Raw genomic sequence first — 15,277 nt, 5'->3', positions numbered from 1 at the left:
AAAGTGGAGGAATTCCATGGAGGCTGGAACAACCTCCAGGAAGTGATGCAGAGCGAGAGGAGCAGATCCAGGAAATCATTATACACACAGACTGATACACTGTGGTACAATCGATGGTAATGGACTTCTCCATTAGGGACAATGCAATGTCCCTGAACAATCTGCAGGGATCTAAAAAACACTATCCACAATCAGAGGATAAACTGTGGGAGTAAAAACACCAAGGAAAAGCAACTGCTTGACTACAGGGGTGGAGGGGATATGACTGAGGAGAGACTCTAAATGAACACTCTAATGCAAATACCAACAACATGGAAATGGGTTCGAGTCAAGAACACATGTGATACCCAGTGGAATCATGCGTCAGCTATGGGAGAGTTGTGGGGGGGGGTAGAAAAGAAAATTATTTTTGTTTCCAATGAATAATGTTTGAAAATGACCAAATAAAATCATGTTTAAAAAAAAAGGAGGAAGGGAGGGAGGGAGGAAGGGAGGAAGGGAGGGAGGGAGGGAGGGAGGGAGGAAGGGAGGGAGGGAGGGAGGGAGGGAGGAAGGGAGGAAGGGAGGAAGGGAGGGAGGGAGGGAGGGAGGGAAGGAGGGAGGAAGGAAGGAAGGAAGGAAGGGAGGAAGGGAGGAAGGGAGGAAGGGAGGAAGGGAGGAAGGGAGGAAGGGAGGAAGGGAGGAAGGGAGGAAGGGAGGAAGGGAGGAAGGAAGGAAGGAAGGAAGAAAGGAAGGAAGGAAGGAAGGAAGGAAGGAAGGAAGGAAGGAAGGAAGGAAGGAAGGAAGGAAGGAAGGAAGGAAGGCACATCAATGGAACATTTAAAAATACACAGAAGAGGGAAGAAGGAAGTTTAGAAGGGGGACAAAGATAAGTAGGGCTGTGTTGTTAATGTTCAATATTAAGTTCAATATATGCTTTAAAAAAACTTACTTTCTATCTTGAAATTGATACAAGTATAAGTCCCTAGGCAGAAGGCCAATAAGGGCTAGGCAATTGTGGTTAAGTGACTTGCTCAGGGTCACACAGCTAAAAAGTGTCTGAGACAATTTGAACTCGGGTCCCTGACTTTGGGCACGGTACTCTATCCACTGAGCTACTCAGTTGTCCCTTAAATTCACTACATACATACATACACAAGCTATATATTATAGACATTCATGATTTCATATAGAATCCTCCTGTCTTTTTGTATATAGAAATGTTCATGTTTGTTGATGTTTAATGTCATACTTTTTAAAAACCCTAAAACTTCAAGTGGAAAAAATACTAGACCAAGTCAAGAGAACTAATTTTATCCATTAACTATGGCAGACCCGGGGCAAGTAATCTAATTTCTCTATGTCTCGTTTATAGTGTCTTTTTTGCAAGAAAATTTCATAATCCTATAAAGTAAAATATTCATCCAAATTTAAATAGGCTCACATCTCAGTTATTGTGAACTGATTATGAAAACTGTAAGGTTAGAAGAGACATATACTACATAACTGAAAAGGTACCAGGTCTTAAAATTGGGTGAGTGGAGCCTAGGCCACTAACTTGAACTCTCTTCTTGAGCAAGTGACTTAATAAACGTTTTTACAAGTCAATTCAATACTGAATTTCAGAGGACTAAAGGCAAAAGGGGGCTATCAAATAAAATAATTCCTTGTAAAACATTTTTAGTGCTATATATCCAACCTTTAAGTTGTTATAAAAAAACTACACTAACTCAAACTCTTCTAATGAAAGTTTAATTCAGTAATGCCAATATTTGCTAAAGACCTTTACCATTCCAGGAAATGAAACTGGCAGTCAGGCTACAGTTAATTCTACTTAATTTTCTTAAAAATAACGTTTATGTTCTATCACTATGAATGACTGAAATGATCTTTTCACAGCAAATGGTATCCCAGCCCAAGCTTCCTCCCACCTAAAACACTAACAATATTTTAAGCTGTGATCAGGAAAGCAAGATTCTTGTGGTAAGGCTATGCCTTACTTATGTGCCACAGAAGAAACACGACCCTCACTGTATTAGCCGGGAAGTCATGAAGTTTAAAAAGCTTCTGAATGAGGTGGAACACTGATCTCCAAAATTTAATAAAATCACAGAAGAAAAAAGAACTAAGTGACTCTCAAAGATACAAAAGGCACTAGAGGATCTAAATTCCTATCGCTGAAACCCTACCTGATAGGGAAACTGCATATTAAGAACATAAGTAAGTTTCAAATACATTCACTGCCATCTATGACAGCACATTATTGTGCATAAATCAATATTTCAAAATAAGTCATCCAAATGTAGTCTCATTCCAAGCTTAAAGGAGAAATACTCCTAGCTCCTTTCCTTTATTGGCTAAGTCAAATAAAGAAAACCCAAAGCTCAGCCTGTTCCAGTTTCTGTGTATGAATATAAAATGAAGTGGGGTAAACACTGAGGTAACATGAAAGGCCAATGAAAAATGATATTCTTCTATTTGGACAAAAACCTTCCCCAGTAAACTGGACTTTGCATTCTGCATATTAAAAAGTTAGATATCACCAGCAAGTACCTCAGAGGCAACTTCATGGATAAAATGAACACTGGGCACTGACAACCTGATTCCTAATAAATGCTCCCTGGAGGAGAATTTCCACAAGGATGAGCCTTGTCCCTAGAAATCAAGACAAAAGGCTCAAGGGAGCCATTTATTAATGTTTAAAATTTAAAAAAACCAAAGCAACAATGCTGTTTATTGGTTGTTTCTAGTGTGCTTTTTGATTAAAAAAAGAATTAATCATACTAGAATTAAACAAAAGCATGGCATTTTTGCTTTTATTTTTCCAATTCCTTTTAAAAGAAAAATCTATTATTCTAGTCTTTTAACTAAGTCTATCAGGCTATCTATTGAAGCCAGTCAGAAGGAGATGTGGCTCACTCAGATAAGCCACATTATCTCTGACCTTAAGACAACTGGCAAGTCTCTTAAGCTTGCTTGACCTAGGGGGCCTCACTAAGAGAGAAGGGGGGGGGGGAAGGGAGATGAATAGAGGGAGAGACAGAGAGAGAGAAGGTGGGAGGAAAGGAGGGGAAGAGGGAGAGAGGGAGGGGGAGGGAGGGAGGGAGGGAGAGAGAGAGAGAGAGAGAGAGAGAGAGAGAGAGAGAGAGAGAGAGAGAGAGAGAGAGAGAGAGAGAGAGGACTTTCTGTATATTTGGCTATGGTTAACAAAAACCACAACTAGCTAGAGAGCATTGGATTCCAGGTGTCGCAACTTAAGGAAGGCCATGGACAAACTGTATGGCACTCAGAGCAGGACAAGAAGGATGGTAAAAGGCCTCAAGTCCATTCCATATGGATCCAGACTGAAGGAACTGGGAAAGTTTAGCCTGGAGAAGATTCCAAAGTACTGTCTTTTAAGTGCTTGGAGTACTCTCTCAAAGAAAGACTAGATTACACTCATTCCTTTTGGTCTCAAAACTGGGAGCCATAAGTAGATGAGCCCAAGCATGGAGAGACCAGACAGCTAAGGATCACATTTGAGAGATAAGGACTCTGAGGCCTGGGGAAGTACAGTGTGCAAGGCCAATCCATGGCAGAGAGAGGAAACAAACCCAGATACTGTAACTCAGTCCAGCTGGGCAAGAAAAATTCATATGGGATTGATACCAGGAAAAATTTCCTAACAATAAGAGCTCCCCAAAAGAGGAATGGCCTGGGGTATCTGGGTGCCCCCTTGGAAATCCTTAAGGAAAAGCTATATGACCCCTTGGAGGACACATGGGGCACAGGAGTCTTTTCATGGTACAATTTGGACTCCATGGCACTAAGGCTCTTTCCACCTCTGTAATTCTGGGATTCTGAGTCAAAAAAGAATCTAGAAAAACAAGGCACACAACAGGATGATGACACTGAGTTTGAAATTCAGTTCTGATCTCAAACTACCATTACTATCATTTATGAAGAGTTGACTGAATGCAGAGCACTATGGCAAGGCTAAATAAGACTACTCAAGTCAACAAGCACTTATTAAGTGCTTACTACATACCGGTCACTGTTCTTGACAGGGCGGTAAAGAAATCATCCAAGTAGAAAAAATTTTATATAGTGTTTTGAGGTTCACAAAGCACTCTGCATAGGTTACTTTATATGAACCTCACAACAATTTTCACTGTAATAGAAGTGTTTTTACTATCCCCATTTTACAGATGAAGAAACTGATGTGGGATATGGCTCTGCTTTTCCTGACTCCTTCTCCAATACTATCTATGGCAAGTTGCCTCCTTGGGAATAAGACATAGACACAGATTAACTATAATAATATACCAAGAATAATTAGAATAAGAATAGCATTTATGTAGCCCTTTAAGTTTTGTAAAGCAAATTATATATGTAAACTCACTTGGAGTTAAATGGGAAAGTTATTTATTACCTACTGGAGGAAAGAGGGGCACAGGGAAGCTTTCTGGGAAGAGGTAGGATGTGAGTTAGACTTTAAAGAATAGGAAGAAATTCGGCAGACAAATAGGAAGGGAGAGTATTCCAGGCCTAGGGAACAGAATGAGCAAGGCTTTGGAAGCATGAATGAAATGAATGAAAAAGGAAAGGAAAAAGCCCATCTTAAGGACCTATTATATGCTAAGCACTTTAAAAATATGATTTCATTTGATCCTGGTAGGTAGGTGCTATTGTTGCTCCCATTTTACACCTGACAAAATTGAGGCAGGAATAGATTAAGAGATTTGCTCAGGGTCACACAACTAGCCAGTGTCTGAGGTAGGATTTGAGATGAGTTCTTCCTGACTCCAGACCTACTGTGCAACCAAGTAGCTTAAAGGATGTCATCCGGTATTTGCAAAGAGTCACATCTGTGCCAATGCAAGTAGGGTCATACAATTTATCCTTTAGCAAAACAGGGCCTGGAGCCCAGGTATCCTGCCTCAAGGGCAGTGGGATCTTTTCCCCAAGGTCACCATGCCTCTCTAGATCAAATACAAAAGGGGGAGGTCACTATGACATGACAGAAAGAACGGTAGCCTTGAATTCAAAATATTTGAATGTAAATTCTAGCTTTGCTAAGTATTAGCTTCTGATCTGGGACGAGCCCTTGAATCCATTTCCTCAAATATAAAATGAGAATAATTGCGCTCCCCCCTCAGAGGGTTAACCACAGCATCACCCAATCTGACTTAGAAGGGCCCTTAACAGCTAGTTAGTCCAGCCCATACATGAATGCAATCCCAACTAGAATATGCCCAACAAGAAGCTGTCCAGTCTCTGCAAAGAGTCTTCCAAGGGAGAGAAACCGACATCTTCCTCTTTTGGACAGCTATAATCATTGAAGTTTTCCTTATATCAAGCTGAAATTTACCTGTTTACAACTTATACCCATTGCTCCTACTTCTGCCTTGGGGGACTAAAAGACAAATCTAACCCTTCTTTCACTTGCCAGCTCTTCAAATACTTGAAAGCAGCTGGCAGGTTCCCTCTTCCCCCCCCTACTCCTCCCAAGCCTTCTCTTTTCTAAGTTCAACATACCCAGTTCATTCAAGTAATCTTCATAAGACATGAACTCAGGGCCCTCTCCAGGTTAGCAATGTCCTTCTTAAACCCACAGCAGCCAGAAATGAACACAATACTTCAGATGAGATCTGATGAGGAGAGACCACAGTAGGACTGGAATCTTATGTTTCTCTTAAGGAGTAAGCTTTTTTTGGCTGCCACATCATACTGCTGGTTCAAATTAAGCTTAAAATTCTCTTTTCTTCGGCATAATCAGTGATCTCTAACCATACCTCTCCCATCTTGAATTTGAGAAAGCTGCCTTTTGGTACCCAGATTAAGACTTTATACCAATAACTAATGAATTTCATTTCATTATTTCCCTAACTCAGAACTCCATCTCCTGCCAACATGCCTTTGCACTGGCTGTGCCCTCATGCCTGGAATGCCATCCTTCCTCTCCTCTATTTCTTGGAATTCCTAGCTTTCTTCCAGGTTCAGCTCACATTTCATTTCCTCCATATATCACCTTTCTAGATCCCCTTACTTAAATGTTCTTTCCCTCCTCCTCAAAGCTTTAGGTATAGAGTACGTTTATTTGTATATAAACTGTATTCCCCTAATTGATCCCTTGCTCCTTTTGTCTCCATATCCCTAGTACCTAGAACAGTGCTTAGCATATAATAAACATTTAAATTTTGATTCTGTAACATGTATGCAACACACTTTGTCAACTACATAATGCTATGTAAAAGCAGGAAGCAACATTATTTTGGTGAAGTAAGACAAATAGGAGTGTCATCTTACAGATGAGGAAACTGGGGCTCAGGGATGTTAAGTGACTTGCCCAAGGTCACATTGCTATTTAGCATCAGAATTCAAAGCTGGTTGTTCTGGCTCTCAGCCCAGAACTCCTTCCAATGCCCAAGGACCTCCTGACTATCAGTATGTGAATTAAACTCCCTCTGAACAGCAACAGAAAAATAATACTTTATGCAGGCAAGACAGGCAGAAAACATATAAACCAGTAAAATAAGAGTTGGCCCAAGTCTAGATCTCCAAAGCATCCTGGTGGGTACAAAGGATACCAGAGGACTTGGTTAAAAATCGATGGGATCTTTTCTTGGAAGTATGTTTCTTAGCAAGCTACTTGATCACAGCTAAACACATTTCACATTATGATCTAACTTCCCATCTGAATTGAAATGCTAGTGTGATGAAAACACCAACTACAACAATAACCCACTGGCCAAACTGTCAGTCCGCTTTTCTTATGTATGCTTCCCACATGTTTGGATCAAAAAAAAAAAAAGATCCAATATGATGACATTGATGCAATTATATTTTGATTTTGATCAACTGAAAATTCAAACCTTTATTACTTAGATAACCACTGCCTTTTATGGGACACACTAAAAACACCTTCAAAATGTAAACATCATGCCCTTTTCTGTCAGGCAATTATATAATAATACTATATGTCCCAAACCCCTCTGTGCTCCAGAAAACGTGAAGAGGCACCAGCAACATTTTAAAAGGCTGTTATCACCCTCCTAATCATTCGTAAACACACCAGGAACATTCCAGAGTTTATGTTTAAAAAAACCTTGCATGGAAATTGGAAAACAGATGATTTGGCATGAGTAACAGGTCAATTATATGGAATTATAATTATTTCTGTGTATTGGGAGTTTATGTTAAACATGAGAATGTGAGAGTGAGCAGCAGTATTTGATTTTAATTGCTAAAGCCTGGGTTATCCAAAACATCATGAGAACACTGGAGAAAATGAGAAAATGACATGAGGCTAGGGAGCTAAGGCTCAAGCTATAGAGGGAACTCTAGTAACAGATGCAGTCCTCTCTGAGGGATTGGCTTAAACTTATGATTTACAGGATGGAGTCAGCTTCGCCCCAAGAGTCAGCTCCAGTTAGATAACTCTCTTTGCCTTTCTTGGTATCAAGAGTGTATATGGCTGAAGAATTGCAAAGCATTTTTCACAGAAGCAGCAGATTTGAAGGCTTTCTTCAGCTCCTTCACCATCCCTTACACTGACAAGGGAAAGTTTGCTATAAAGTCCCAAATAAGACAAATGGGAAACATGCTCCAAACCTGTAGGCAAAACAAACGATAAATAACCCTAGCTGGTCAGCATGACAAAATGGAAGGCTTCAGAAGGCAATGTGTAAGCCCCCAAATAAGATCATTAGAGAGCAGTGTGGAAGGAAAGGGACCAAGGGAAGATGAAGCAGATCCCTGACCATTTCCATCAACCTAAAAACAGGTCAGTGATCCCTTGTCAATAGGCAACTGGGCCAGGGACATTGGATGAAATCTCAGAGGTCATCCATTACAATCCTTCCCATTTTTCAGGGGGGAAACTGAGGTCTCAGAGAAGTGATATGACTTGGTCAGGGTCATATAGCTAACAAATAGAAGATAAAGGATTCAAACATAGCTAGATTTAACACATGGCAGTGGGAGGGAAGGAAGCGGGGGGGGGGGGGGGATGGGGTGAGGGGACAGGAGCCATAAAATCAGCTCAATAGAATATTTTCATGACATTTGTGTCCAAAAAAAATGGGAAGATACACTATGTGAGCCAACGAGAAAGATGTAGTGTTTTCCTCATCCTTTCAAACTGTGATATTCGTTTGGTCAGTACTCCTTAGGTCACAAAATAGGGGGATAGAGATCTGAGCGTAAAGGCAGAGGGGAATATGATCTATCATAGGATGTCAAGTTTGAAGAAGTCCTTGTCTACTCCAACTCCTGCATTTTACATGTGAAGCACTGGAGTTCCAGGAAGTAGAAAGACTTGCCTAAAAGAAAGAAGAGTCTCTCTTTGAATGCACATTCCCTGATTCCAGACCCATTGCTCTTAGAATCTTAATGAAAGCACAATGTTGCAGTCCTTTCCATTGAAAGGGATGGATTTCGATCCAGAGAAATGGGCCTGGAGTCAGGAAGACCTTAGTTCAAATTCAGCCTCAGACACTGGCTAGCTGTGTGACTCTGGGCAAATCACTTAACCTATGTTTACTTCAGTTTCCTCAACAGTAAAATGGGATACTAACAGCATCTACCTCCCAAGATTGTTGATGGGGTATAACATAAGGGTGCTTTGTAAACCTTAATGTGCTACATAAATATGCTATTAATTTCACTTTGCCTTTTTCATGAGGCTCTAAAAAAAACATTTCACACTTTGCTGTTGTAAAAGTAGAAGAAAAATATGACTTTTGCATAGTGATTCAGGATCATGACTACAGATATCAAGTTATAGGTTTGGTTAGACCACATTTTACAGATGAGCTCAAAAAATGATAAATGATTTGGTCCAAGGAAGCCCGTTTATTAGTGACAGAGCCAAGGACTAGAAACTGAGTCTTCTCAGTCCTGGTCTTACTACCTCAACTGTTAAACTAGGCTGTCATTCAGTGGTATCCTCAGGACCAATTATAGGGAAGAAGGGGTGGCTACTGGGACCTATACAAAATGTTTGGAAACTGCTGGGTTTTAAGAAGTGTGCCTTTTTCTTTGACTTTTTGTCTTGTCTTGCACTAGTTACTGGACTAGTTAATGTCAATACATGATATACCTTTAATTTTGCCATTTTTAGCATGTGCTAAACTAGGAGATCATGTGGTCTTGACTGTTACTAAAACCTGAATGAACCTGGTAGGGTTCCTCAATCAATGAGGTGAAGGAAGCTTTAGGAGACAGACATCCTGTCACCTAATTTCCACATCCTCTCACTCTCTAGCTCATTTTACCCTTCTTGGATCTCTCAAAATCTCTTATGAGAACTTCATATGATTAGAGAAGTAGAAAGGAACAGATAACAATCTATCTCAACTTCTGTCCTTTATAACATACCCACCCAATGACCCTCCAGCTTAGAGGGATTTCATCTACTGTCTCCTAAGATGGCTCACTCCACCTTCAGATACCTCTAGTTGTTAGGAAGAGCATCTGATTTGATCCTCTTGCTGCTATTTTTGCCTCTGTGACCCAAAGAGGCCCAAACCAAAAGACCCTTCTTCATGTCAACCCTTCTTTAAGACAGTGATTAGTTTCTCTTCCCCAAGTTACCTATGCCCAGCTCTTTCAGCTGAGTCTCAGATGGAATGCGATTGAGTCCCTTTAACACTTTCATTGCCTGCCTTTGTATGCTCTTTTGATTACATTAGATGATTTAGAATAATATTCCATGGTTACGAGACCAATTTAACATTGGTCAACTTCTTATCAAGGAACCCAGACCTGAACATAGTACTCCAGATGTGATGATCAAGAAAGGAATGCAGTAGGATTATCACCAACTTCTTGACACTGTATGTTTCAGGGTCTAAGTGACTCACATTAGCTTTCATCACATATTTAGCTTTTAGTCCAGTAAAAAATGTCTCGTTTTCTTCCACTGACAGTTTGTCAGCACCTCCTCCATCTTGAACTTATGATGTTAAGTGTTTGAAGTTAAGTCTGAGATATTTAACTCTTCACATTCATCTTATTAGATTCATCCCAATGTTCTAAGAGTCTGTCAGGTTATTTTAATATCTTTTAATTGCCAACTAACAGGTTAAGCAGACCTCCTTGCTTTGTTATCTGTGTAGCAGTATATCACTAAGAACCATTATAAACAATTTTCCCTCCTTTCCAATAAGTTTTAGGATTTGCAGTTTTTCACAAAAAAAAAATTCAGACAGGCCAATTAAGCAACAGGCCTTTATTATGGCACATTTTAACACACAAATGAAGGCCCAAGGCCTTAAGCCAAACACCTTGGGTCAGAGGCATGAAGAAACATCGGCAAGGGGGTATAGTAGGGAGGTCATAGGACTCCAGGTAAAGAATGTGTCTAGATCTCAGGTGCCAGAGCCTAATGGGATGATCGTCTGGGACCAAAGCAGGAAGAATCAATCAGGGAGAGAATTGGGGTAGGGGTGGGATTGATGGTCAATGATGATGTTTTGGTGAGGTTGCCTTTCGACTTGGCATACCCAGGCTCCCCCAAATGTTTCTCTTCTCTTCCTAGTTGATGTGTGGGATGGCTGGATTCTTCCCTTCTTCCACATGCCAAAACAATTCTGAGTTTTACAAAAAGGATCATAGAATTATAGGATAGGAAGTAAAAGGGACCTTAGAGGTCATTTAGTCCAACCTTTCTATATCACAGATGATCAAAATGAGGTCTGGTGAGGTTAAGTGATGAGATAAAGAATATAGAATACTTGAAGAGAAATATAAATGTGAGTTTTATTATTGCACAAATTAACAAATATTAAACGGCAGAACTAGAATTGGACCTCGAGCCCTCTGACTACAAATTTGATAGGCTCACCATCTCAGTATCATACACTCAGAGACATGTGATTAAGACATATACCTAATTTGGGAAAGCTTTCAAGAAAAGGCAAAAAGAAAGTATGGTCCAAAACACGGACGGCCTGCCACAAGTGAGTCTTATGGGTCTCAGAATAAGCAGAAGGCCAAAGACAAATTCCTAGGGCTCTCTACTAGAAACTGTCTTCCAATCAACCACCAATCCTTTCATGATTCTAGCATGGTCATTCAACCATTCTGAATGCACTTTAATATAGTGTCATCCAGCCCACACCATTCTATTCTATCCAAAATAACATCTACAGTATTTCCCTTTATCTACCAATCTACTAATCCTGTGGTTAACTGGGAATACCCTGCTCTTAGAAAGTCACTCTGACTTTGTAAACTGTTCAGTAGCAATTCTTTTCATGTGTTCTAGGATTTTGTCAGAAAACCAAGTCAAGCCAACTGGTCCCACAGTTGCAGATTTTTCTTCTTAAAGCTGGGACAGCATTTGTGTCTCTTCACTTACCATCATTTATCAGATATCACAAATTGAGTCAACAACCACATCCACCAGTTTTTTCAGTACCCTGGGATGTAGTTTATGTAGAACTGAACAGTCACTTGAACTCAGAAACAGGATGAGCACTCCTATTATCTATCCCTGTATCTCTCACCCTTCCATCAGTCATTTTCAGCATTAGTTTGAACCACCTCAGTAGCAAGGGCTCTGTCATATCCTTGTATCTCCACATCAGTGGTTTTGTTTTGCTGCACGTAATCCCTGGAACAATAAAGATGACAATCCCTCTCTGATTTAGAAGATGGTCTTTAGAGACCAGCCATGACTGAAAAATGTATCAAAATGATGAGAAACCTCAGAAATTAGTTAAACTGGTTCATGGATAACAGACAAAGTCTATTATCTGTCTTACATTCTAAGCCTTGCCAGCTTGGTAGGTCCCTGACAGAGCTTGGAGTTAAACTGTCATAGTCTTTGAGAACCTCCATGCCATAAAGAAGCATTAAGGTAGAGTTTTAGGGAAAGATAAGACATCTATTTATTAAGTAAATTAATCTCTTTTGGCTGTTCCAAGGCCCTTCTTGCTTACCTTTAGAGTTCCTAGCTGTGTTCTACATAGCTGAGATTGTTAGATGAGCTAAAACTGAATCTCTCTATTTGACCTCTACTCCAGGACTTGTTCCTATTCCCCCACAAAACAAAATGTGCATTAACATGAGAGGAAAGGGAAAGAAAAAGGTGGCCACTTAGGAACACAGTCTTTATTATTGCTGAAAAACCATAGAAGAGATTTCCAAGGCCCTCTTCGGTCCATGAGCACTTTTAAGTCAGACAACCTATTTCTGTCTAATGAGCAAAGTGGCTGCCTCCTTTTATCTTCTCACTGTCCTCTAGATTTTATCTCTACTTAAAAATTATTTTATTGGCTTCCACTTGAAGGCTCAATGCACCAGGTGCATTTTTGTGAAGAAAGGAGAATGGATTTAATTTAAAAGGATGCATACAGAATTGTTTCAGTTTTCAAAACACAATTTCTAAAGAAAACTCTCTCTCACTAATATGGCCCAACATTAATTAACCAAGGTGAATAGAGTTTAAAAGACTCACAGATGACTTTATTTGATGAAGGTAAATGGTTTCTTGATGACATTTTAATGAACTAAATTACCTAAGCGAAATATTGCATCTTAGTACATTTTGCTAAGCTTCTGCTATATTAGTGATGAATGTGTTAAATAAAAATGCTACTTTTACTATGATTCACTTAACTAATGTACTCAGTAAAGGAACACTAATTCTGGGAAGTTCTTTCATAAGTGTTATATGCAAAATAAAGTTGGTTCATTCAAATGAAATTAACAAGCCTAATTTTGCTTTGAAATATTAAAATACAAGTTCTGTTTTATGAAGAGTTCAATTTTGGAGCTTTTTTGGATCCAATTCTACTTCTATAGCATCTAATAAATCGCAAATTCTTAGCATCTAAAAGAAATCAGTGTCCTCTAATGGAACCTAAAACTGCCATTGTTAAGAGAAATTTTCAAATATATGGCTGTATATAGAATTTAAAATTATGTTCATTAAATTCTTCCCATATATGTAGAAACTGCATTTTCTCCTATCACACCAGACTCCTTCTGAAGAAGTATTCTATATCATTTGAGGCATTTCCCCACCACCAAAGTTCAACTAGTACTGATTCAACAGTTTAAGTTCCATGCCTTCAATTTCAACATTACATAAACAGTTTATTCCAAGAATTAGCATCAGCTAATTACAAGAATTAATGAGTCTAAGCTGTTAACCAGAATCAGGTGAAAAAAAATGCTCATAATAATTTCAGCAACTTTAAAAAAGTATCATCCTAAGCATCAAGATTTTTAAAAGAAATAATACCACACACTAAATGGAACTGTTTTCACTTTTCCAGACGGAATAAGCAGAAAGTAGAATTTTAGAGGCATTTCCTATTTTTATTTTCATCCCTTATCTTTATCCCCTCCAACATGAAAACTAATTTGATTTTGCTTTTATCCAGTATCTATTCCTACGACTTTCCAGACATATATAACTGCAGTAACAAATATAAATTTTCTTCTTATTGAAATGCTGTGTAAAACCTTCATTCTGCCCCCTTAAAAAAGATGGCTACTTAATGCAATGATCCAGAACAATTCGGAGGGACTTATGAGAAAGAACACTATCCACTTTCAGAGGGAAAACTGTGGGAGCAAAAACACAGAAGAAAAACAACTACTTGATTACATGGGTCGAGGGAATGATTAGGGATGTAGACTCTAAATGGTCACCCTAGTGTACACATCAACAATATGGAAATAGGTTTTGATCAAGGACACATGTAAAACCCAGTGGAATTGCCCATGGGCTATGGGAGGGATTGGGGGAAAGGAAAGAACATGACTCTTGTAACCAAAGAAAAATATTCTAAATTGACTAAATAATTTTTTTAGTTGATTACTGCTGGTTGTTGACCACTAACCTGGCCATGGTTTACAGGATGGCCATAATCAAGGGAAATGATGAGTCTTAGGAGTTTCACTCATTTCTAAACACCTCGGGTATGAATTCCGCAGACCATCCATACATCCTAGGACATAAACTAGGATACTTGCGTTTAGAAAGGCAAAGAAGAATCAATAGCCCCCTGCCACAACAAAAGTTGTGCATTCTCTCCCTTAATGAACAATCCCACTTGGTGCTAGAAATAATATAACACCAAGTTAAGAGTGACAAACCACAGAGCAGGATGTTCTAACACTCAGACTTTTTCTCAGAAAACTTGACACTTGGCGGGCCGGTGAGAAACAGGTTTTCTTGGAGTTACTACTACTCTTGGAAAGGAAGAAAAGTGACCTCCAAATTAAAACGCCGGAACTGTCTACATCCACCGCATCTAGGCTAAGCTCCCACCCTGGGATTTCGCTTCCGACTGGCACCAAAGACCGAATGCCTCCCTTGCCCCGGCAGTTGGCAACTTCGGGCAGCACCCAGCAGCTTCTGCGCTCCTGCTTGGAGGAATCCCAAGAATTTGAAAAGTGGAAAGAGTGGGCAACGTCACCCAGAAGGCAGCCCACGAGGAGGCCTAGCAGATCCTCTCAAGGAGTGCCGGGCCGGTTCCAACGGCCCAGCCCCGGGAAAGACAACTCGGGTTCAAACCTCCGACTCGAGCCGAACTCAGTACAGTTAGCCCAGTCCCGCCTCGGAGGGCCGTGGACTGTGGCCGATAGGGCAGCCCCGGAGGAACCCCGAATGCCCTCCTAGGGGACCAAAGCCCGCCGCCCGTCCAGAAGTCATGGCCCGCCCTAGGTCAAGTCCTGAATCTTTACATACCGGTCCCTATCACCACAACATCGAACTCCGAAGGGAGTTTATCTGCCATCTTGAGAGGGGCGGAGTCATGTGACAGTTCCTGTCGGAAGTACTTTTCAGTTCTTTCCCAAAGGCCGGGCGCGGGAGCGCAATGCATTCTGGGATTTGTAGTTCGTGGCAGGACCGAGTGAGAGGAATCCGGTGCTGAAGGCAGTATTTGGATATAGCTCTTCTTTATTACAAGCCATGCAGTTACGGGAGTCTGGAAGACCTGAGTTTACATTCCTCCCCGGACGCTAGCAAGTTTAGTGATCCTTAGACAAATCATTTAATCTCTTATTTACTCTAGTTTCTTCAACTGTAAAATGGAGATCATGACAGCACCGACCAATGGGAGTGGTTTTAAGGACCAAATGAGTTAGTATTTACCAGGTGGTGCCTGGTACATTCGTAGTAGTTGTTGAGGCCTTTGTGACTCCATCTGGGGTTTTCTTAACACAAATACTGGAGTGATTGGTCATTTCCTTCTGAGGTTCATTTTACAGATAAGGAAATTGAGGCAAATAGGGTTAAGTGACTTGCTCAGGTTCATCCAGTCTATTAGTATCTGAGGCCAAATTTGAACTCAAG

The 15,277-nt window shown here is 40.2% G+C and overlaps 1 protein-coding gene across 9 annotated transcripts in view; it reads right to left on the bottom strand.

Moving 5' to 3' along the window:
* CHM (CHM Rab escort protein) overlaps positions 1–14,736 on the bottom strand; it is a 555,159-nt gene extending 540,423 nt beyond the window's left edge. For 8 of the 9 annotated variants that reach the window (XR_008914554.1, XR_008914555.1, XR_008914556.1 and 5 more), the window contains exon 1: positions 14,669–14,736. Coding sequence is in view for 4 of the 9 variants with exons in the window: in XM_056808972.1 (XP_056664950.1) it covers positions 14,669–14,717 (49 nt within the window). In the remaining 5 variants the exon portion in view is untranslated. The remainder of the gene's footprint in view (positions 1–14,668) is intronic. The other variant, XM_056808975.1, reaches the window with a different exon arrangement.
* Between the last annotated feature and the right edge of the window lie 541 nt (positions 14,737–15,277).

This window comes from Monodelphis domestica, chromosome X, assembly GCF_027887165.1.
Source record: "Monodelphis domestica isolate mMonDom1 chromosome X, mMonDom1.pri, whole genome shotgun sequence".
Taxonomy (NCBI): Eukaryota; Metazoa; Chordata; class Mammalia; order Didelphimorphia; family Didelphidae; genus Monodelphis; species Monodelphis domestica.
Note: the sequence above shows the minus strand (reverse complement) of the source record. Positions and strands in the feature narration are given on the sequence as shown.